Genomic DNA, 25056 nt, shown 5'->3' with positions numbered 1-25056 from the left:
TGATGGACCGGCCCAAGCTGGTAGACAACTTTGGTGCCTCGGCTGGCGAAATGACAGACAGACAGACAGACAGACAGACAGACAGACAGACAGACAGACAGACAGACAGACAGACAGACAGAGAGACAGACAGACAGACAGACAGACAGACAGACAGACAGACAGACAGACAGACAGACAGACAGACAGACAGACAGACAGACAGAGAGACAGACAGACAGACAGACAGACAGACAGACAGACAGACAGACAGACAGACAGACAGACAGACAGACAGACAGACAGACAGACAGACAGACAGTGAGACAGACAGACAGACAGACAGACAGACAGTGAGACAGACAGACAGACAGACAGACAGACAGACAGACAGACAGACAGACAGACAGACAGACAGACAGACAGACAGACAGACAGACAGACAGACAGACAGACAGACAGACAGACAGACAGACAGACAGACAGACAGACAGACAGACAGACAGACAGACAGACAGACAGACAGACAGACAGACAGACAGACAGACAGACAGACAGACAGACAGACAGACAGACAGACAGACAGACAGACAGACAGACAGACAGACAGACAGACAGACAGACAGACAGACAGACAGACAGACAGACAGACAGACAGACAGACAGACAGACACAGACAGACAGACAGACACAGACAGACAGACAGACAGACAGACAGACAGACAGACAGACAGACAGACAGACAGACAGACAGACAGACAGACAGACAGACAGACAGACGGACGGACGGACGGACGGACGGACGGACGGACGGACGGACGGACGGACGGACGGACGGACGGACGGACGGACGGACGGACGGACTGATGGACGGACGGACGGACGGACAGACAGACAGACAGATCTAAAATGCTCAAACTAGGCAAGGAATCCTAATCGTATTATTACTAACGAAATTGTTGAGCACGAATACAAGGTCAAAGTTAGAGTAACATACACTGGGTCGCAAACTGAAGCTGCGTTCTCAAGCTTTGTTTGCACGAGGAATTCGCAAAGTAGTAGTTTTACTCAGGGGGTAACGGCGGAAAAGTTGCTGCTTAAGTAACATCGAGGATACGCTTAGCATATCTATTATGTGGGACTTGTCCAATTTAAATTAATATACGAACGCCAAAGTACTTACATGAAGTTATGGACTCAAAGGAATACTACTGATAGATTAATTGGCAGAATGTTAGTATCGTGAACGACACGCCTAACGTGCAGCTTAGTAAAATTTAGACCATAAGCATTATTTTGACCGATCAGGTACAGCAGCAATGTTTCTTTTAAGAATGGTAATACCCGTGCCGCTAATAATTTAACCAAAGCGAACACAATATTATTCGGAGGTGAAGCATTTTGCAGCCTTCAAACGCGTGGAGAGGCTTGACCCGTCTTCTTCGCAACGCCGACGGTTTCTCCTCCCTCTCTCCCTCTCAGCCGTGGTCTCCTCTCCTGCATCTTCGATGGGCGAAGCGTGCAACAGCACGGCCGGCGTTCTTCGTCAGGGAAGCGTGAAGCCCTTCCAAACGCCGGGGTTGTTAGACTTTTCGTAGCGGACATGCTTCTGTTAACTCCCACAAAAATGGCTGTTGAATTCCAGTAGACATCCCGATGAGGTCTTGTTGCTCGTTAAATGAAACTGTGAGATGTCATTTTGCTATCATTGAAGACTGGTTGGTCATTATTGAAAAGTAGTCACAGTGGAACCATTGAAATTTCGCGTAGCAGGTACTGCGTTGATATCACATAGCATTCGCTGAAACAGTGTATTTTATTGAAATGTAATCTTGAAAGCAACATGAAATTTCTACATGTTAGAGTGGACTGGAAACTTGTGTGAATGGATGTTGATATTTCCGATTGAGGCACTGGCGTGTATTGGACACAGTCAAGCTACCTTTTGTAGCGTTTTATTCCAATGTTCATTTCCCTGTATTGATATGCTAAGCGAGCTGCCAGCTTGGAAATAAAGGACGGCCCAACTCTGGGCCGTCCAGCACGTCCACGACGCCGCCAGGAAACTCAGCCTCCCTGTTCCGTCGTGGGAGACGCCCACTCCATCAGAGCCCAAAGCTGTCGTGGCCTGCAGGACCTCGAATAAAGTTGATTTCCTTCCTTCCTCGATTTTTCGGCAAAACGCCAGGTAATTCACCCCACCTCATGCAAGTTCTCACACAACGGCATCCGTGAAGTTACAAGGACGGTGTGGATACCAAAATTTGAGGTGGGAAACCATTTTTCTCCGATTTAGGAGGATTTCTTTACGAGCACAGTCTCGGCGCGAGCTAAGCCTGAAGAAAGCAGGGCCTAGCGGCCGTGCTTAGGCGTGCTCCGGCGGGGCCATCGACCTTGCCGGGGACCTAGAGGCGCAGTGCTTCAAGAAAATGGCGTCCGCTATGCGTGTAGAAGTGGCGGGTGAAGAAATAATGCCGGAGGAGGTTTCCGAGAAGTTTGGCTGGCGCGTCGCCGGGGAGGAGACGACCCAGGAGCAAGAGAACGAGGTAAGTCTAACGCCAGTCAACGGGAGGTCCGGCGGCTGCCGGGCATCGTCACCCGCAGCCGAAAATTTTCGAGAGCAAGCTACTCAAGGCAGCGAGGATGCCTGTGTTGCCGAGGCAAGATATCAAGATCGCCATGCGTCCCAGGGGATGTCTGAACATTGGGGAAGTATCTAGATTCGAGATCAGCCGAGCCATCGTCGCAGCTGCGAACGTGGGTGGCGAGGAGGTGTCGCAAGATGTTGTCTGCCCGAACAAACAGCCAAACATAGTCGTTATCAGTACGCCTAAACAAGAGAGCGCAGACCGCTACTCGGCAGTCAGAAGCCTCACTATCAACGGCACTGCACACGAAGTCAGCGCCTACGAGACCGCCCCCCACGGCAAAGTTAAGGGCGTCATCAGGGGTGTCCCAATGACAGACACTATTCAAGAAATCAACGACTACATCGTTCAAGAGTATAATCCCAATGCTATGTGAGCCAACCGCATCGGCAAGACGACGACGGTGGTCATCGCATTCGATGGCGACAAGGTCCTGAACTATATCAGATACGGTAACCTGCTGGTCGAGTGTTCGCTGTATTGCAAGCAGATCGATATGTGCTACCGGTGTGGTCGCCTCTTCACCGGATGGACGTTTGTCCTCACCCCGAAGACAAGATGTGCCGTGGTTGCGGCATGATGAATCCCGAAGAAAGCCACGTTTGCAGTAACCCCAAGTGCAGCCTTTGCGGGGGCAGCCACCTCACCGCGGACAAGGAGTGTACAGCGAGATTCAAGACGCCATACGTCGTTCGTAAACGGCGTTGGGAACGTCAGCAACGAGAACAGGTGCAGCAGCAGCTGCAGCAGCCGAGGGGGCCAGTGTGGCAGCAGGCAGCATGGCAGGCGCCGAGCGGGCGTCGCAGCCGCTCCCAGACAAGGCGAGGGAGAAGCACGAGCGATACCAGGTCACCATCGGCAGCTGGGGCTCGCAGGCGAGAATCTTGTTCAAGGTCTCAGTCGAAGACCCGGCGGAGCAATGGCGCCGACAAACAGGTGGGCTGGGCAGCGGGGTCTCCCGTCGCTCTTGACAATAGCAATTTCCCTCCCCAGCCCTCCTCCTGCACTTCCAAGGACAGCGAGTGTAGACACTGTTTGGAACTCAAGGAGATGATAGAGAGGCAGAACAATCAAATCAAGAGACAGAACAATCAGATAAAAGCAATGATGGAGCGTATCGAGAATATCAGTAGAACAAAAAACAGTGATAATGACGTCAGTGCAGATAAAAGGAAAATACCCAAGAGAGACACCACCAGCGCTGCTCCAGCGGCGACGAAGCTGATCACGCCACCGGCATTGACGCAGTCAGTGACGCAAACTCCACAAACAGAAATGGCAGTGGTTGCCATGGAGGAAGAGAAGGCCGAGGCCGCCGTTCCTCCGACAATGGAGTCGGCCATGAGCATGCTTACGCAAATCTCCAGCCAAGTTTCTCAAATGTCTTCGCAAGTGAACAGTCTGACGTATGACGTTGGACGCGAAAAATAAGCATCTCACCGTTGCCAAGATGAAGTCATCACGACTTAATCTACGGGTGAGGCCGCGAAAAGTTGGTTCCGTGCGCAAATCTACCGCTCGAAAAGTAGAAAATGACGAAGACTAAAGGAAAGCAGAGAGAGACTGCGACGTTATTTCAGTGGAACTGTAGGAGTATTAGAAACAAGATAGGGGAGTTACAACTATTCGTTGATAAATTGAACCAAAACCGGAGATCATAGCGTTACAAGAGACCAAGGGCCGGACCAAGCTCGCGGGATACATTACGTATACGAACCCTAGCGAAAAGGGTACTGCGATCTTATTTCGCAGCTCAGCGAGGCTGCGAACATACGCTCATCGAAATTCACAGCAGAAGAGTGGGGGGGGGGGGGGGGGGGACAAGAACTTTTTCGTCCTGAATGCTTACTGCCGACCGTCCAGCAGTGTCACTGACTTTGAAGGCACCATATTGGACGGTACTGAAGAAGCAAGAACAAGACCAATTTTAGTGCTAGGAGATTTCAACGCCACCCACACGATGTGGGGTTACAAATATTCGTCCAAAAGAGGAAACCAATGGGTTAAAGCTATAGAGCATCACGACACGGAGGTGGTTAACGAACCAGGCGTACCGACCTGGACAGGCACTAGCACGGTCAGAGACAACACTCCTGATCTGACGCTAGTTCGGGGGAACCTCGACGTAACTTGGCGTAACACGGGGAAAAATCTTGGCTTGGATCACGATGTAATTTGTGTAACCCTCGGGGCAAACCGACATCAAGAAGAAACTGGGTCAAGCCAACATTACAGACTGGCACCGATTACGTAGAAGCGCCGGCAGTTATGTCGAGGACGAAGACCAAGACGCCAAGACGTAAGAAGCATGGGCCAAAAAGCAACGCGAATTTGTAAAGAAATTTACGCAGAAGATTACTACGACCACGCAAATTCTCTTCGTAGACGGCAGGCCTAGTCACATGTGGGCGGCCATGCACGTTCTTACTCGAAGGTGGAAGAGGCAAAGAATTAACAAGAAGCTTCGCAGACGTATAGACGCGCTCAACAAGCAAGTGACCGAGTATGCGGAGCAACTATGCAGGGAAAACTGGATGAAGATGTGTGGCAACCTGAAAGGCACACTGTCTACGAAGAAGACTTTGAAGCTGTTGCGGCGCCTCATAGCTCCGTTAAAAAGCAAGAGCGCATGCGCTCGAGACCTCACAAGAAGGATCAACAGTTACGACGGAGACGGGGAGAAGCTCATTCGTGAACTCACAAGTAAATACCTCAAAACCGAGAAGAGCGGTAACCCGACTCACGAGTATGAAGGCGATAGCAACATCGAAATGGACGAAGCCTTCACCGAACTGGAGCTGGTTGCTGCCATCAATGAAAGTAATGAAAGCAGCGCACTGGGGATTGGCGGCGTTACATACAAGATGCTAAAAAATATGAGCGACAAAAGCCGAGCTGAACAGCTAAACCTCGCCAACGCGTCCGGGGAGAAGGGTTCGTTAGCAAAAGAATGGAAAGAAGCAGAGGTGCATTTCATTCCCAAGACGGAGAAACCACCCCACGTCGACAATCTGCGCGCCATCTCCCTCACATCGTGTGTAGGGAAGGTGGTCGAGCGTATGGCCTTCAAGAGACTGCAGAGACGTTTGGCCGCCACTGATCGGATGCCACCGACCATGTACGGATTCCGGAGGGACCTGAGCACGCAAGACGCCTTGAAGCAACTACACGAGCTGGTTATCAAGCAATCGAAGACCCACTACGCCAAGAGCTATCCTGGCGCTCAATCTCAAGGGGGCCTACGATAACACGCACATACGAAAGTATTCTCCGCAACCTGCGCCAAACGGGATGCGGACAGTGAACATTCAAATATGTGCAGGATTTCTTAAGAAATAGAAGGGCAAGGATCAAAATTGGAGACAAAAAGTCGAAACCGATAGCCCTGGGAGGCAGAGGCGCCCCGCAAGCATCGGCTCTTTCACCGCTTCTTTTCAAGCTGGCACTCCTCCCTCTCCCGGCTTTGCTTCAAGACTCTATATGCAGACGATATCAGTGTGTGGACGTCGAGGGCAGGGTCGGAGAGTTGGATGGAAGAAACCATTCAGAGAGTCGCAAAGACCGTGCAAGAGTTCGCTAAATCGTGCGACCTCAGTTGCTCGCCACAGAAGTCAGAGTTACTCGTCATCAAGCCAAGAAGAAAGAAAGGAGACCGAGAGAACGTCCGCATCACCATCGACGGGACGACCATAACACCAACCACGCAAGCACGTATCCTGGGTGTCATCTTCCAGGAGAATGGCAAGGCGGGGGCGTCGATCGACAAAATCAAGGTTTCAACAGAACAAATTTCGAACATGATCAGAAGAGTCACAAACAGACAAAGGGGATTGAAGGAGGACGATGTACTGACGCTCGTCCAGGCCTTCATGACGTCGCACATCGTTTACGTGGTGCCGTACCTCAAGTTACTGAAGAAATACAGTTACCAGTTAAACGTCATACGCAAGGCAACCAAGATGGAGCTGGACATTCCGAAGCATTCTTCGACCGACAAGCTTCTTGGCATGGTCAAGCACAACATCGTCGAAGAGTTAATAGAAGCTCATCTGTCTAATCAAAGAGTTCTACTCAGTGAGGCGTCGGCGGGACGACGTGTCGTTCTTGCCAAGTTGGGCTGGCAAAAGGCAGAGCGGAAGGAAACGGGGCCGTTACCGAGGTTGTCGGCGAATAAAATTCACAGTAAGCCACTGCCTAGAAACATGACGTCGGGTCGTAACGACGGCCGCAGAGCGGCTCGTATAGCGGCCTTGATGGAGACTTTGGGTCAAATAGTAGAAGAGGAAGAGGGGGTCACTCTCTTCACAGACGCTTCGTTACCCAAGTTTTCATCGAAAGCCACACTGGCAGTTACGACGCGGGATGTGCTCGTTAACTGCGCCTCCATCAAGCCGTCTTCTCCGGAGGTGGCAGAAGAGGCCGCGATAGCGCTAGCACTCGCGTAGTCCAAGCTGGGAAGAATTGTCACCGACTCGCAAAAGGCGTATAAACACTACAGAAAGGGGTGGGTGTCTCTTGCGGCACTAGATAGTCTCAAAAGTAAACGCGACGTACCTGAAAGGATAGTTGAGTAAGTATCTACACCGGCTCACTCTTGGCTGGAGAGCAACGAACTTGCCCACTAGTTCGCCCGAGATATAGAACACCGGGTAGAGGAAGGTGAGCCCCAGTCCATAATTGGTTATAGAGACATTACGAACCCGCACCCTTACCTTCAAAACAATATGTACCCGGAAAGGTACGAGGAGGAATGTAATTTCTGCAAAACTCAGTTAGGCACGCTCCAACACGTCATTGGAGTATGTGATTTCACCAAGGCAATCTGCACACCTATTACCTGCCCCACTACCCTGCCCCATCTCTCATTCACCTCTACCGAGCTATGGGAGACCTTGCTAACCAGCACCGCCCTGGAACACCAGCTCGTCCTGACCTACACGGGCCAGACGGCTAGGGAAGCATGGGTCCCGTGAAGAGGGAACCACTTCCATCGACGGCGTCTAAGAAGATGTCGAGCTCGGCTCAATAAAGTTGTTTCTCTCTCTCTCTCTCTCTGGAAAATAGAGAAAAGCAAGTGAATGTACTTTTCGATAATGATTTTCATAAAGTTTCTTTTTCCCTAATTTCGCTGGCCAGCATAGAAAGCGGGCGGCTTGTTATGTCTGGTACACTGGCCGATGGCAACTTGGCGCAGCTGTTCTCTGAGAAGAAAATACAACATACGATTTCTAAAGAACATAGATTTTGGCTAAAGGCTATTTTGTCCATGACAGGCCCTGATTTAAAGAGTGTCACATTCAATTCCTGTGCTTTCATTATTTATACCTCTTCATTGAAGTGTACTGAACTCGTGGATCAGAAGTAAACATGTGAATATAATTACATTCACTTGCAAAATGACAAAAATTTGGAGGCCGCTTAAGCTCCGCCTTTAAGAGTGGAACGCGATAGCATTGAAATATTCCTGGCTGCTTCTCATGCTTCCCGGCCACAGGAGCGCATGTAACCGTAATGTTTACCGGGAAACGCTAGCCGCAAACGTTATGCACGAAGGCGTAATTTCTGGTAGAAACATGGAGTCTAGCGTGGGCCATGATGCGGCAGAGGCGGGCGCCACCTCACGGTAATGCAAGAAATCGGGCACGCCGCTCCGTGGTCCCCGAGATACTCGCGCGCCGGAGCGTGCAAGTGGTAGACGCCGTGGCCGGTAATGAACGGTAGAAACGCTAGAAAAGGGGTTTCCTTGAGTTTTCGCGTAACTGAATTATGTTTTCCTGTATAGTCAAATGACGGCACCATGCTATCATGTCTGTAGCTTTCGTGTAAGTCGTAGTTTACGATTTTTCCACGTGTTTTAACTTGAGAATGTCACATAGTTCAGTAACTTCATTGCGCCACATGGAGGGCCTAGGTATGTGTGGTTCGAAAATGGGTGTGCCGATGCGACGTCCGACGCCGACCGCCGATAGCGTATTTACTTCAATACGGGGCCCTTAGCGGCATCGCTTTAAAATTAAAATCTTTGACGACGTTTATTGGAGTCGTTGAGCGACAGCCTGAAGCACTGCGGCAGCAACGATAGCTCAGCTGGACGAGCAAATTGGCCACGCATCGCGCGATGAAACTGCTTAGTGCCGTTCCTCTTCCCGAGAAAGTGCTGGAAATGATTAGGTGCACAGGAGAGGAAATTCCATGGTACTGCGCCCCAAAAGCGCGGCACAATGGCTAGTGAACAGTAATGGGGAGCTTCCGGAATAATGTTCACCACCTGCAGTTCTCTAATGTGCATCCAACTCAGAGAAACGTACAGCATTTATGCCTTCCGCCGCGGGCGTGCTGCCGCCACGTCCAGGATGGCATCCGCGAAGTCGAACTTAGCAGCGTAATGCCGTAGCTAGTGTGCTAGTATGGCGAGCAGCGATGACACATTGCTTTTTCTGCTCTAATGCCATCTATATGATGAAATGTTTCTTCTGCTACAACCAATTGGCAGAGCAAGAAAGCCAACGGCATCTGCGTGTTAGATAAAACGAACATCGCATGAACTCAGCCAAGAAAATTGAAAAAGCAGTGAAACAGCGTTATAACCTACCCGGCCACAATTTCGAAGTAGTTTAACAGCATAGGTTACATTCATGTACGCTTCTGTTTGTCCAGATGTATAATATGCAATCATACGTCATCTAAAAGTTCAGTTCACTCTAACCAACACGTGCATTTTGTTTCAAATGGAGCTCTTGAATACACTTCTTATGCCCTTGGCAAAAATGCAACTAACTGCCCTTAACTTAGCCTTGGTCCCTGAGTTATATAATTGGACACACATTGCAGAGAAGCATTTTTGCAACGTGCAAAAGGTATACAGAGATAAGGCAGACACTGGTGGCGTCGATCGTACTAGCTATGAGAGCTTATTTTTTTTTACACCTACAGAAGAGAGGTGATATCACGGTTACTTTATTTCATTCATCGAAGATCACCCGGCCTGTTTTGTTGGGTGATTGGCCCTTGTATTATCGGTGTAACATGTTCCCTTTCGATCGCGATCGGGATCGAATTTCTCGACCGCAATCGGCAAGCTTCCGCCACTCGCACTAATGAGCAAATCGTGATCAAGAAATTCAATCCCGTTCAGAAGCACACCATGGGATGCCCGTATAAGGCACGACCCGTTACCATTCACGACACTTATACATCACAATTTTACGTAGATACAACGAAAAGACGGACTGTGACTTTAATGTTAATGGAAAAGACATGCACCATGTGGTCACGGTACCACTTACACAGCACTAAATTGGAAAATTATTTCTTGCAGTACTACCTGCCACAATCACGAACTTATTGCGAAGGACACCTCAGCGGGGGACTACCGGAATGTTTTGACCACCTGGGATTGATTAACGGCATCATAAATATGAGTACGAAAGCGTTTTTACATTTTGCCCTTGTCGGATGCATCTTCCGCAGCCGCTGTTGAAGCTGCCACTTCGAGCTCAACACGCCAACGCCATGGGCACTAAGCTACCGTGGTCAATAGGGACGAGCACGAGAATACAGGAAGAAAGGGGGCGCTCCCTGTTCTAAGTCGTATCGTTGTAGTTCAATTTAGGTGGTTTTTCACCCTGACTAGCTTGCCCCATTCGCAATCGTGATGAATAGGCCAGGTCACTCACCATCTTCAGAATCGGCACGCATTTTTTAGATTGCGCTATGTTCGGGAAAGCCTTGCAGTTTTAGTCTGCGCTAGTGTCGAAATCGGCCCACATTTTGACGCATGACGACTGGGTACATAATTTTCGGAATTTTACGTGTCAGAAACTACTATGTGATTACAGGGGCACTCTGTTGTGCGGGGAAAAGCATACGTGGCGTAGAAGGCACAGTGTCGGGCTTCTGCGCTAGATGTCCTCAATCGAATCCGGTCGTCGGACAATTTCATTTATCTATTCATTAGGAAAACTCGTAGTTTCGCCCGAAGAGCAAACCATTCACAACGAGGGCAAGCTTCAGCTTTGGTCATGGACTCCTTGGACACTGTTCAAAGCGTACACAGGTGCCACGTTCTGGCGCGACGTCTACGTAATTCCACTTTCGTGTGACAATAAGTACTTTGGGCAGACGGGACGCTGCCTTAACATTCGCCTTAGGGAGCACCAAGGTGCGATTATGTGTGCTACAGGCTCGAATCTGGCCGCGCATTGTAGAAAGTGCTTATGCAAACCTTCCTTTGAACAAACCGAAGTATTTTAGAAAAATATGAGTCAAATCAACCTTGAGATTGTGGAAGCCTACTTCATGCATGTGAACTCAGGCGCATGCGTCAGCCAGACTTCTATCGCTCTGCAGGATAAAGAAGCAGTTTTTGAAAGTCAAGGTAGGCTAACACCCTTTCACCCTTGTAAGCGTCACTTTACACGTGTTTACGTTTTCTTTACATTTTAGTGACTGGTTTGAAAAATAAACGAATTGTTAGTCTGTGCTAGTATCGTGTACCCCCTTTTGTATTTCATCCGGGTTGTGCTGCCCACCCCTAGGAACAAGTCCGCTTTCCTTTACTTAGCTTGCGGTGGCTGGTCGAAAATCGCGGCGGCATGCAACGGAAGCTTAAGAGTGGCAATGAAACGGATCCCCAGGAAAGAAAAGTTCGCAGAACAAGGTCGCAAACGTGCTGAAAGTGCTCGAACACGTTACACAGCCACGAAAAAGGTTTTATTATGCGCAAATAAACTCTTGCTCTACGGCAGGTGCGAGTAGCCAGTGCATGAGCGATCGGCGGCAGCCTTATTTTATTCCTTTCGGAACTGGGCAGTCTGCGGTTAATCAGCAAAAAAAAATTCAGTTTTGTTCGGCATATTAATGCATGCTTAGCGCGCACACGTCACTCTCACACAGTGAGTTTTCGCGGTCTGTCGACGTCGCGTGACAGGCAGCTGAAGTGGGTGCAGCCCTAAAACCTTTGACCAATAGCGAAGGTCTGATGGCGAGAAAGCGCCGAATCAGAATTAACTATTTTTCTTTTGTTCAGTCCAATCACGCATAATCAGTCTGTAACCTCACATCAAATGAGTAGCTATCGCGGTTTTCGGGACGTCGCGTGACAGACAGGCGATGTGGAGGTGGTCCAAGAAACTTTTCGGCCAATCGCGGAGGACTTGTTGCGGAATGGGAATAGAAAAGTTTGGAATAGGCTTGCGTTACAGCCCCCAACTTTACGTTATAGCACCTGTACTTGCCAAAGATGCACCATTTCCAGGAGCGCAGTAGCGGAGCTCAGCTCGGTATTCAAGGCTTTAGAAGGGGAGTTCGGTACTTTGTCACTGAACAGGTAGAAATCTGCAATAGAGCGTCGACGACGCAGTTTACAGTGTTTACCTTGCGTTCGATAAAGCACAGCATCGTCAAATGTTTTCAGAACAAAAGCAGCGTCAGGGAAGCACTAACTGCCCCACTATACACGCGGTGAGAACTGGGTATATTTCCCATCCGAGGGAAGCTTCACAGAATTGTCGATTTTATTACCGTCTAATCTGTCCTGGTACCAAACTCCTACGCTGGAATAAGTGCTAAGCATGGTTTAGTGACGACACTCGAATGAGTTCCAACCACTGGTTTATTCTTATGTCTGCACTAAAAGAAGAAAAGAAAAAAACTTGAACAGTCTATATTTGAGGTCCTTCGTACTGCTCTAGCGCTGTATCCATAGGGCCGTGCTCCTTCTGCAGATGTTTTTTAGATTCATTCAAAAAAAATTCTTGGCTCCATTCTTTAAGATAGTCGGCCATTGTAGTGAACCAGGAGAAATAAACTGAAATGTCCCCGTGCTGCTATATAAAGTCTTATTATCTGGCTCAAGCGTTATATTTCTTAGTCATACTCGTCTTGTGACCATATATAAATATCTCGTTTCACAGCAGTGGTTCAGTAAGGGTCACGTAGCACATCTGTCTCGTAGGGTTAAAACTGTAATAGGTATGCAGACGTCAGGACTCAGACTGCTAGTTATAGGCGTCGTTTCCCTTGGCTTGGAACTTGCAAGTAAGAAAAATGTCCAACGTACGTATTCATCGTAACTACAGTCGAGTTATAGAGCTGTATGACATTATGCAGCTTGGGCCACAAGGTTTGGCTCCATAAACACGGCCTCACTAGTATTAAGGTAATGTTTTCTAAAAAAAGCACTGTTGGAAAAATGATACGTATGTATCCGGAGCGTGTATACGTAAGGAAAAGTTGTCATTCATCCGAACAGGGCACGTAGGAAGCCCCAACGAATTTGTCCGAAAGAACACTACTCAGTTGAGCAAAATTCGTCATGTAGCTGCACGCTCCACTCGACCGATCGACAATTCTCTCTCTCTCTCTCTCTCTCTCTCTCTCTCTCTATATATATATATATATATATATATATATATATATATATATATATATATATATATATATATATATATATATATATATATATATATACACACACGCTCTCAGAGGTTAATCGTGCGTTTCATACCTGAACAGCGATCATCCTTGCCGTGTGAAGTACGTGTGTAATATTGTCAGAAATGACGAATTGTTATCGGGCACCATATCAACCAAGTACGAAGTACTTCGCTGCGGCTGTTCCTTAACTATTTTCCTAAGGTGTTCATTCGCGAAGAATAGCAGGTGCAAGAAGCAATCATTTTCCTGCAAGCTGATAACAGTATTATCGTTTTAGAAAGCAAATAACGCATAGCAACAACACCAGAAACGTCGCGCTTCATCGTTGTCATATGGCGCAGAGCTTTTGTTAAAATTTCACTTGGGTTATGTTAAGACGGCGCCCATGATAGGCGCTTTAACAAAACAATTTACAGTCTGGGGAAATAAACTTGATGATACTTGGCGGTTACACTAAGTCTTCTGCAGACACGAACGTACCCTAACCCTGTCATCATGAATAAAATTAATCCGGACTGCGGGGTTGTCAGTCTATTTCCGTAAGTGTGGGGGTTTTCTCGATTTAGAACACATGTTTTGTCGCTGCTTGGCATTGGCCCGCGATGGTTCTCAAAGTGAACAGTGGTGGCAGCAGATGCTGCATAGTGAAGTACTGGCGGACGAACTCAGGGTTTTCCAGAGGGCCCGTGTGAAGGCAGAGGGTCTCGGCCTCTCTGTATGGACGTGGGAGCGGCCCGCATCAGTGCCAGACTGATCCCTCAGAATCGACATTAAGTTCGTCATACCATACCCTAGAAACTGTCGTGGAACAAAAATGCGAGTGCAATGCATCACACAAGAACTAATTGATTGGGCGTTTTGGCCTAATATGCATGCCTTCCACGAATTTCGCCTGCACGTAAGTAAAAACGTGCGCCGCGGCGAATAATCAAAACCACTTCGTTGTAAATATTGCAAAGTGCGAAGATTTATATCAAAGCCATTTTAGGAGTAGGCCCAAGCAAATGCCAAAGAGAGTTATATCGTTGCAGCTTATAAAGGAGGTCTTAATAGTTCCGGGTTCATCCTCAAGGAGAGAAATAACTGGAGACACAAGAATACACGTTGAACTTGGCCCAGTTCTCATTTTCAAGGCATACGTACGCAATTTATAAAGCAATGTCTTCGTAGATTGGGACAAAGACATCCTTTGCGCAGCATTGGTACGAAATAAAAGGTGTCCAAAGAATCGGTGACAAAATGTCATACGTGCTCTGGATGCCTTGTACTCTAGCCCTCGTGCACCACAAATGATCGGGCTCATAGAAACGCTCACAGTTATGGATGTGATTTTGATTGGTTCCTTTGTAGATGGCCAAAAAAACTGCAGCTCTTTGGAGGTGCCAGTGAGAGGCAACGCTCCTCAGAGGGACCGCTTCTGCAAACCTTCGCTCACGCTACCCGCTAAGCTGCAGGAGCGCCGCTGGTGCCTATGCAAACCGGGTTACATACGTAACGCCTGGGAACAATGCATCGAAGAAAGGGAATGCCGCAATTGCTTGAAGAGGGAAAACATGGACTTCAACCAGTGCTCGTCCGCGTGCCCCGTGGTCTGCGGAAAACGGGTCCCCACGATCTGCACGGATCAATGCGTGATTGGGTGCGCCTGCCCCCCTGGATACGTGCGGTGAGTATTTCCTTCAGGTTCCGGTACACGACAGTCATTGCAGCTGCCACAAACGCAAAGGGGCACAGGAATAAAAAAATTCACAGGAATGTCTTTAATGCTTAAAATTACTCGTGGCTGACCTCGCTTACTGCTCACAAACGAAAATCGAAACTGGGGAACTCTTCACATTTTTGTGTTGCTTTCGTTTGCTAGGTGTCCCCTGCGACACAAACACAATTCGCCTGCACAAAGTTTCCAAGGAACCCCTCCTGGTAAAATGGTACCTGTACATATTCAGAAAGGGTCGTTAGAAATAACTTTCAGCGAATAGCAGTATCACGAGTGGTAGTAATGTTCATCCCTGCTCAGTTTGTCACATTTTTTATCGAACAGTTCCTTTATGATATTCTTCGGCTTGAGGGACCTAATTTCTTGGCCGGGAGAGAGCGGCCTCATTCTTTACTGGAAAAGCTGCAGCACTGCGATTGAGTATAGGCAGCGTGTGTTCATGGTACTTTAACAAAAGGCGAGAGGAGGACTAGGGTGAGGTTAGAAAGTATCCCTGCTTCACACTGGCTTTTGTTGATGGCGTACGCTCAAGAAATCAGCTAATGAGTGCTTTGGATTTGACAAGAAAAACGCGTGATCTCGTTAAAAAGTACACTCGTTCTTTGCTGTGGAATAAACCAGGTGAAACCTATGCGAGGTCGTATGCATCGAGTCAGTTGCACTGACTCGCTTAATTACAGTCTCACAGCATGTAGGTAAGTGAATTTTACATTTATGACAACGGATTTAGAAGGAGATACTTGCATGCCGCTCTTTGTCCACATCGGGCCCTTTCGCAACAAAACATTACCTCATCATCTTCAAAAGACGGTTTCGTGCTTGCTTCTAGCAAATTGATGTGGACATAAAAAAAGTCAAGTTCATATGCAAATCACGCCCAAGAGGCGCAATTTGCTTCAGAGATATGAACCTGTTTCAGCGCCCGTCTGTAAGTGTATTACTACAGTTAACCACGAAATAGCAAATCCCAAGGATTCGTTCAAACGCGACGTGAAAGAACTGCAATCTTGCAGCAAAGAGAGCGCAATATTGAAGAAGCAGTATGCACTATATCTTGTAGAGTTCTTAAAATGAACAGGAAGGTCACTAATTGGAGGAGGTAATTGACGCTCGTAATAGATGAGATTATTCTCTGACTTTCCGCTTGACGTTCTTTGTTGCTGTGTTACCCACCCTACAAGCTGCAGATTTACTTTTAAGCTTCCTAGTTCTCCTTCACTGTGAATCAGTTTTTCCTGTACAGATACCTCAACACTCTCCCAGCCCATTCACTTTCTTCCATATTCCTCAGTCGTTCTTCATATTCAATTTTACTGCGAGGTTCCCTCACTTCAAAACTAGTCCAGCCCATATACTCCTGCACAGCTTCATTTGTAGTCTACCCGTGAGCTCCCAATGCAAGGCATCCCACTGGACTTCGGTTCCCATAGAGTCTTGATTGTATCCCTGATTTAAAGCAAACAACCGCATTTCCAAAAGTAAGTTCTGGAACCATTACGCCTTTCCACATACCTGGAAGCACCTCGTACCTATTGTATCCCCATAGCGCTCTGTGCTTCATTATGGCTGCATTTCTCTTCCCCTACACTGTTATTGTTTTTTCCTGTGTTTCCACATATCTATTGCCTCGGTTTATCCATACACAAAGGTATTTATATTATGTTACCCGAGGTACTTCTTGGCCCTGTATCACCACTGTCCACTGTTTTCATTGGATACCATAACAGCTGATTTTCTAGCACTAAATTTTAAACCGAAATTGTTGCCTTCCTGTCCACAGATATTAGCCAGACGTTGCCCGCATAAAATAAACATGGAAGCTTCTGCTCTACTACTGTCCCCGCCTGTTTGTGTGAGAGATTAAATCGGATATTACTTCCTTCTAGCGCCCTCTCGATCCTCAACATGTACATCATAAACAGCAGTGGAGATACAGGGCAGCCCTGCCTCAGTCCCTTGTTGATATCAACCTTCTCCTCGCTCCTCATTCCTTCCCATTAAACGCAAACGGCATTTTCTAGGTAAATCTCTCTCAAAAGCTGCAGACAATCGTCCCCTAAGCCTCCCCCTTCCAGAATATTCCACAAAATCTTGCGGCCTACGTTGTCATAGGCTCCTGTAATGTCTAAAAACGCGATATATAACGGTCTGCTTTCTACTTTTGAAATTTCAATACATTGAGTAAGACAAATACGTTATAATCAAAACGCCTACCTATTCTGAAGCCATTCTGAAGTTCTCCCAGAATGCCATTATTCTCTGCCCATGCTTGAAGCTTCGTTTATTGCCTGCATCGCAAGCCTGTATATTACCTTTGTAATGGTCAACGGTCTATACGAGTGAATTCTATATTTTTCCCTCTTACCTTTATAAATTAAATTCCATCTACTTTGTCGCCAACTGTCTGGTATCGGTCTATCTTTTACAGTTTTTTCCACTGCTTTCAACAGAGCTTCCTTACTTCTTGTTCGGAGTTCATTAATTAGCCTAACGGGAACCTCGTCTAGGCCTGTGGCTGTGCGCTTAGGAATTTTCTCTTCGGCTTTCATCCAGTTGACATTTGTCAGCTCCAGCTCCTTTTATGCGTTGCATATTGCAATCACTCAGTTCAGCCCTTGGGCGCGGCCGGGCAGCCACCATTGACTTTTAGCGCAACCACGTGACGTGACGTCACGACAGCCGGAGGAAAAGCTGGGCCCCAACTCGCGCAATATGCAACGCATTCTTGACTTAACAAAGCTAAGCCTGGCCATTTTTTTTACCTGGGTCTCTTCCATGCTCTTTTTCTCTTCAAATACAACCTCGTCATTGCCTTAGAAAGATTCGGCTGTTATTTTTTGAAAATAATTAATTCGGATGTTTTACTACTACTTCCAGAGAGTCCTTGCGGAGTGAGACCTGCGTTCCAGTCAGCGGGTGTCTTCCCCGCTGTCCACGCAATTCTCGCTTCGAGATATGCACATCACCTTGCGCACCTACATGCCTTGACCCTCGACGAAGTGCCTGCAAAATTCAGTGCCATGAAGGTGAATGCGTCTGCTTGCCCAGATTCTACAAGACCTATAGACCAGAACACGCTAGTCTCGCACCCAGACTAAGCGAACGCATACTCTCGCACCCGGGTTGCCCGGTCGACCGGCGCAATATTGTACTGGGCTGCCAAAGTGTGTTCGCCGGCGACCAGTAGACATGGCAAGCGCCAGCTCTAGGGCTCCAAAGTGCGGAAATGTGCCCGTTAACACGGATCCAAAGTAGAAGAAGTCATCTGGGCATCATTGCGTCGTGTTTGGATGCCAAAACAACCAGCGGAAAAAGAGCCGGTCGCTTAGCGCTGTTTGCGAAGAGCACAACACACGTAGGGAATCGTGCCGGTGCGGTGTTTTCAGCCTGCGCCGATTTCCATCCGCAACGAAGAATGCCAAGCTGCGCCACCGGTGGATAGCTGCAGTGAATAGGAAGAACTACCAACCCAGTGAAAATGCACGAGTGAGTGTTCGATCTGTGTATATTTTGGTGCCACGTTCAACTTTGCGCCCTACGAACGTAATACGTGTAACACGCAGGTTTGCTCCGAGCACTTCGTCTGGGCGCTTCGTCTGGGCAACAAGCCTACAGAGCAGAATCCCGCGCCGGTGCTTCGCCTTGGCTATAACAAAAAGGCAAGCCTTTTCGTGTTTTCATTCAGGCAGAGCTCTCGGCGGTTAAGCGGAATAGTTGAGTTTGCGGTTAGCGATACTTGCAGCTGGTGCACGGAATGACCATTAAGCGTGAACGACAAGTTGTAGCCCTTGCTGGTGAGCGTTATTGCTAATGAAAGTAAACCGAAGTCTGCTCGTCACGTAGCATGTGTCCACAAAAACGTAAACGACGACTACTCGTCGCCGAAGGTGTTCTTGCAGCGCACCTACCTTTACGAGCTGGTGTTGCAGGTGTCATTCGTAACGAATTCATTTGAGCCTCCCGAGCTTTAAACTGCGTGCGGGCTGTTATGCGGTGCAAAGCGCAAAATATTTCCGTTCATATGGCGAGGAAAATAAGGTGCTTAATTATTCTTGTATTCTGTAACAAAATTTTGACCGTTCTCACTAGTTTTTTTTTACTGTTTTCTTTTCTAAGAGAGCGCCAACAATCCGATGGCCTCGCACAAGCGAAACAGGTCTGGTACCAGGTAGCTGCAGTTGGTGGGGCTAATTTCTTGGAATGCAGGTGCGGTTGTTGTCTTGTACCAAAGGGGTCCTGATGATGCAGCTTTAAGTAGGGATGGTAATTTTACGTGCCCTGTCATGGTTTGTGCAACTGTACAACACCTGCATCTGTCATGCTCGCCCTGTTATACGGGCTCTGAATGCACATGTAGTTGAACATTATAACTACGGTAGTACCTCATTTTCCAATGAGTGCAGGTTTAGCATCATATGCTCCTTGTTCGAGTGCTGTAGGCTTTTGTTCTGAATGTTGTACTCTTAAGTGGTTGCACGATACAACTGGCCTGGTGTATTTTCTCTTTCACTTTGAGAGGACTTTATATATTCACAACAGTGATGGCATGGGAAAGAACTACAGCCCTATATAACTATATACCATCTATTTTGTTTTCAATGTGCAGGTGGTGAAGGGCAGGCGTCTGCTAACCAGGCAGTCAAACGACCTCGCCAGTTGGTTGCCAAACGCGGCCAACCCAGTAGAGACCATGACAAACAAGACCAAACTGAAAGTGCAGATGACAGTGTTCTGCGTGCTTTCATAATATATGGCACCAACACAGTGCTGTAAATTCCTTCACTGATTACGTGCCAAAAAGCTCACACGTATCCTAGCATATAGCACGCGGTTTGTACAAACGTAATAGCGTACCTACCCGATGTATTCGCTTCTGCAGTCTGCACAGCACGCAGTGTGGCCATTGCGGACTTGCATGAGGTCTTGAAGTTTGATTGAATCCAGACAGCAAAAATGACAGGTTAGAAAAAACGCGAAACACGCCTTCCGCCCAGCTAAAAGGCCCAAGTTTCGCTTTCGCGCCGGGTCGCATCTCCCGGCGTGGCAGCCCAGGCCTGCTACTTCGCGGCGCTTGGGATAGACGGCGCGACCGGCGCTCATCATTATGGCGGCGCCCTTTGAATTCACGGTGTTCTGGTGTATAGCGAAGGAAAGCAAAAGTGTGTACCCTTGAACAAGTGTACGCCGAGAGCATGCAGAATAAACGCATATTTGTGGCACCTGACGCCCCTGTGCTCTCATCCGTTCTGTTACAGCGAAATTTAATTTTGTTTTACAAAATATTCGCTTTCATCTCTAAAGAAACAACTTCGGATCAGATCACGTGTTTCTACGTACTGCAATCATCTGTAAAACTCCATAGCGCTAACTGTTAGAATCTCTCTTGGCGAAACTTCCCGTCATTAGATTACTTCCTTCATTAAGCGAAATGCTAACAGAGCCTGCGCAGCAGTTTCAAACGCAGGCAGCAAACAAATGCATGAGATCAGTTAGAAAGAGGTGGCGTCAAGAAAAAGTTGGTGCATATAAAAAGGAAGCATAAATCTTCAAGTTTTATTTCAGCATACACAATGGTACCTTGAGTTTTATTTTTTGAGGGTCACACAGCAAGCTCTTTTTTCAAGTTACCGGTATATCTTTCCGAAGCCTCTATTTCCTGACTTGTCAGTTTTTTTTTCGCTGAAATTCAGTTGCTGCTCAAGCACAATAGCAGGAAATTTCTTGCCCGTGACGCAGTTTTAGAAGAAATAATTTTGTTTTTTTTTACAAAACATTTCCTTGCACTCACACTCTTAACTTACGGCGTCTCATACTGGCGCTGTTAAAAACCAAGAGCTATTTCCTTAACGGGCAAATGACTTCGTACGTTGCAAAGAATTACAGCTATCAGCCTGCAAAAGGCAACATTGACGGCATTTCAGGTCTCTATCGGCAACGCGGTATTCTTACGTGCATATATAGAGCTTAACCTGCTGACTAATGCCGACAGTAAATAGTATTGATTAATGAAAATTGCACCTCGTATAATGTAACATGAACGCTTCCCTATTTTTGAGTTTCGCAATAATATTAATAATCATAATATCATTATATTTATTTGCTATCGGGGCCATAGGGGAGTAGAGAGAAAAAATTACCGACGATTACGTTACTTCCTAATGCGAAATTTGAGCGCAGCAAATAAGCTGTTTCACCTTTTCGATAGATTGAGGCAAAGAAATCGAGCAACACATGTATGCGCTATCACAGAATTTTTCTTTTATTTTTCACACGTATTCCTTTAACAAAGACTCCACTAACAGTTCTTGACAGTCATGAAGGAAGCTTTGTGGTCGGAGAAATAGACTGATATATGTTCGACTTGGTACACCAATGCTTGATTCTCAAAGACGAGATCTATACAAGTGCCTTGCGAGGTTGTCACAGCCGTGGGACGCGTTACGAGCGAGAGGAACGGGATGTTCTCCCGCATAAGTGTTAGGAAATTGCTGTTTGTCTTTATGTCAACATTTAAGTCCCCCACTACTAACATTGGTGTGGATCGATGGACGGTTAATGCGAGTTGCAGGAAGTGCACGACGTCTTTCGTGAGTGCGGTAGGGGCGAAGTAGGCAGCTACTACCAGCAAGCCGTTTGGCAACTTTGCGGCGCACAGTTCGCCAACTTCATGTGACGTGCCAAACATTTCCGCCGCCACCGATCTGGCTCTCTGATTGCCACCGCACAGGGGTTGCATTGGAGGAGGAGCGAAGAAAGGAATTAAGTTCGACCCGGCGCTTTGACAACCGGAGACTCGCAGGAAGAGGGGGGAGGGGGGCGGCGTGTACACCCAGCGGCAAACGATGGGGGCAGAAGCGCGCGCAGCAAGCGGACAACACGATAAAGGGAGGAGGGAAGAGATAGCAGCGACTGACTGATGCCGCTGACGCCGATAGTGAGTAAACCCCAGCTGCGGAGTTGGTTTCAGGGACAACGCCGCCGATGCCGACACAAACAATATGATACCCTCGCTTCCGCAGCGCTAAGAACCAGGTCTAGCCGTGGGAAGGTGGTCACGTATTCGTCGACGTGCCGGGGCCTACGTGAAATAACCGGCGCGTCGGCAACTGAAGAGCACCCTATCCGCCACACAAGAACAGGGGGGGGGGGGACCCTTTCCTCCTCTTTCTGCATGGCGGCGACGGTGTTCTATGCAGTCACGTTATCTTGACTCTCTAGCGGCGTCAGCGGCATCCAGCGGTATCAGTCGGTCGCTGCTAGCGCTGGGGGGATGAAAGGGGGGCGGAGCTGGTTACGAGGCCGACGACAACGCCGACGACGACGCGAAACACAGGAACGGACGCCAAAGAGCTGCGCTCTAAAATGTCACTGTTTCGCCCGAAAGCCAATGTATTGACTGCGATAGCAAATTAGTATATAGCTACACGAAGAAAGAATATTAGCTGTATCGGTCGCATAAACTTCGAAACATTCGTTCGCTAACTGAATTAAAGGGACCCTGAAACGATTTTGGCGATTTTCTACAAACCTACTGAGTCGTTAGAGTAGGTCCTTCTGATCATTAATTGACACATCTATGTGTTCTGCGTAAAGCGTGTAATTTATTATAAGGTTTTAAAAATGCACATCGCTGTCGATCGCAGCGCACTGCTCGGCGGAATTTTAAGCCGCCCCTACCCATATGATGCAAATAACCCATATGACATCACATGGGCGAGCTATCTGATTGGCTGACCAGGGCGCGTGGTCGATAATTTTTCCAACTTTATGGTGAACAAATGATGCTCGTAATAGTTGGAATGTTAGTTACTTTGTTTTTGTAAAAAGAAAATAACTTAAAGAGAATACACAAGAATAGTTTTTTAGTACACTTGAGCACTTCCGGCACACAGCAAGTGTCGTCTGCTTGTGTTACAACGTGCGCAGTCTTTGACGAGAGCTCCGCCGTCAGTGCCGATCAGTCTTTTCGTGAGCACGATGAATCACCCTTGTTGGGTTGTGGGCTGCAGACGTAGCGACTGGAACGATGTGAAGTTGCGAAATCGTGTCTCTCTGCAAGGCAGCATACGAGCGAACTGGCTGCTGCGCATCGGAGTGCGGCTATCCGATAGGAGCCAGGATTTGCGCGTTTGTGGCCGTCACTTCACAGCGGAAGATTACTAACGCAATAGCGTTTCGCAAGTCCGGTATTAGGGCAAACACAAGCGCAAGGGGACAGGGTCTGGCCGCTTGACTGCGCCGGGATGAGCCATGCGATGAGCAGAAAGGTAAATGTGAATGGTCTGCACGGTGCAGCCACCTGGTGGCACAGAGCTCAACCATACACAGTAGCAGCAACGAAGTGCATTCTTCTTTGCTGCTGGTGTGTATTTTTCGCAGGAGTGTAATCATCAACACGTTGTTCTTGTAAATGTTTAAAATGTTTTACACTTGGTTAGAGCAATATTAGCGCTTCGTTTGACTGGTTAAGCGCTGCGCCAACAAGTATCTGGACAGTGCAGACCGATCAGGCTGCTCACGTACGTCTACTCCGAAGTTCCTTCATCAGCTTGAGTTTATGCCTCCAGTCATTTGCCGAAATGACCAGCTTGCCTGTGGTTACCGGAATACCGGCCACCTTCGGCGCTACGACAGAATGCTCGCAACGCACGCTGCTTCGATGGCTCTCGGTCGACGGCCAAGCGGCCAGCGGAGAGGTCTCGCGCGGGAGGAGGTGTGCTCCAACAACCGGAAGTGGACGATGTGACGTCGCATCGTGACGCAGGACCAGTGAAGGCGGAGCTTAGCGCCGCTCGCTCGGCGAGCGAGTTGAGGAGGAAAGGCATGGCTAGGGAGGAGGGTAACTTCCAATCGCTTGTAACTCCATTAATACGTAACGCTTCACTTAAATTGTGGTGCGAATGTTCTACTTAAGCTGTACCCTATGCGCCTACAAAATTTGTCCGAACCGTTTCAGGGGCCCTTTCACAAGCGCGGTGTAGCGCGCACAAGCAAACGTGAACACATCGCATTCGAGGAGCGCAGACACTTGCTGTCGAAACGCTGGCGTAGAGAAAGACATTCAACAAAAGCGGACATTCCCATAGCGCCCAGCGGCCGAATTGACTATAGCGCACCAACCGGATGGGATTACAGGGGACCCGAACCACCTCTCGGGCTTGGTGAAATAACATAGTCCGTGGGTAGCAAGCGCTGCAACGAACTTCGCAGCCAAGTTTTGCTGTCGTACACGGTGTGTGGAGCTCGCAAACGGATCGCGCTGTCACCTTTCTCTAAAACGCCCTCTTTTCAACAGAAGGCCCTGTCCTCGCAATCTTCACAATGCGTTCATTTGAGGGATCGCCAGCCGATTGTGCGCAGGCGCGAGTAAGAGCGGAAGGGAGAGAGAAGACCTTGGGGCTTTTGCTCCTCGAATTATGACTCTGCCTAGGCACTATGGGTGAGGTTTCTTCACATGTGTTGTATGCGTTTGTCCCCTTGACATGCCAGCATTGCGGAGTGCGGTCGAGTTTGTTTACGCTACGCCGCTGGCTGCCCACGTGCTGAGGTAGAGGAAACGGACGCTCCAGTTGGTGATCTCTGTCAGAAGAGGCAAAGTTCTGATTGGCGTCGCATAAGACGCGCTTCGCTTTTTTTTTTTTGTCGCTAGGATAGATTGGATTTTTTACAAGCACTCCTACAGGAGAGCAGATGTAACTGGCAAACGGAGGCCACAGGAGAGCACCTGAGCTCTGCTGTGGTAATGAAAAGTAATTTCTTTATAATGAAAAAAAAACGTGCCTTTGAGTCAAAAGTATCCTTTCCTTACAGAAATATCACGCCGCACTGTTACAATTCCCGCTTTAAATGAAGACAACACACTCTTTATCTCGCTAACTCGAAGTCCGTGTGGGAAAGGCATTATGTTCACATTTCCGGTTGTTTCACAATCGCGCCGTGAATTTCTGAGAGAACTGTAGGTACTGCAAGACTGGGCACAGCGAAAACTTGCACTAGTGGTCTACATAAATAGTAGGGTGTGCACACGAGGGTAACACACACGCATGCACGCACGCACACACACCACCAAACAAACAAACGATCACGTGCATGCTTTGCGTGAAACGAACAAGTGGTGCTCGTAATTAAAAATTCGTACGTCCGCTGTTTTAACAATCTCTTCCCTGTCATATTTTAAACTCCTCTTAGGCAGTTGGACAACCTCTCGTTCAAATCTTTTCGTGACAAATATCGTCAAAGATCGACAAAGATCGTCACAGCTTTAACGTTGCTTTT

At 48.0% G+C, this 25056-nt stretch overlaps 1 protein-coding gene across 1 annotated transcript; it reads left to right on the top strand.

Moving 5' to 3' along the window:
• Positions 1–6424: 6424 nt before the first annotated feature.
• On the top strand, positions 6425–24332 carry LOC139050842 (uncharacterized). The gene is made up of 6 exons (XM_070527634.1): positions 6425–6701; positions 14415–14730; positions 17659–17834; positions 19263–19275; positions 19926–19960; positions 24271–24332. The coding sequence occupies exons 1-6, from the start codon at positions 6425–6427 to the stop codon at positions 24330–24332; spliced, it is 879 nt and encodes a 292-aa protein (XP_070383735.1).
• Positions 24333–25056: the final 724 nt, after the last annotated feature.

Source organism: Dermacentor albipictus, chromosome 10, assembly GCF_038994185.2.
Source record: "Dermacentor albipictus isolate Rhodes 1998 colony chromosome 10, USDA_Dalb.pri_finalv2, whole genome shotgun sequence".
Taxonomy (NCBI): Eukaryota; Metazoa; Arthropoda; class Arachnida; order Ixodida; family Ixodidae; genus Dermacentor; species Dermacentor albipictus.
Note: the sequence above shows the minus strand (reverse complement) of the source record. Positions and strands in the feature narration are given on the sequence as shown.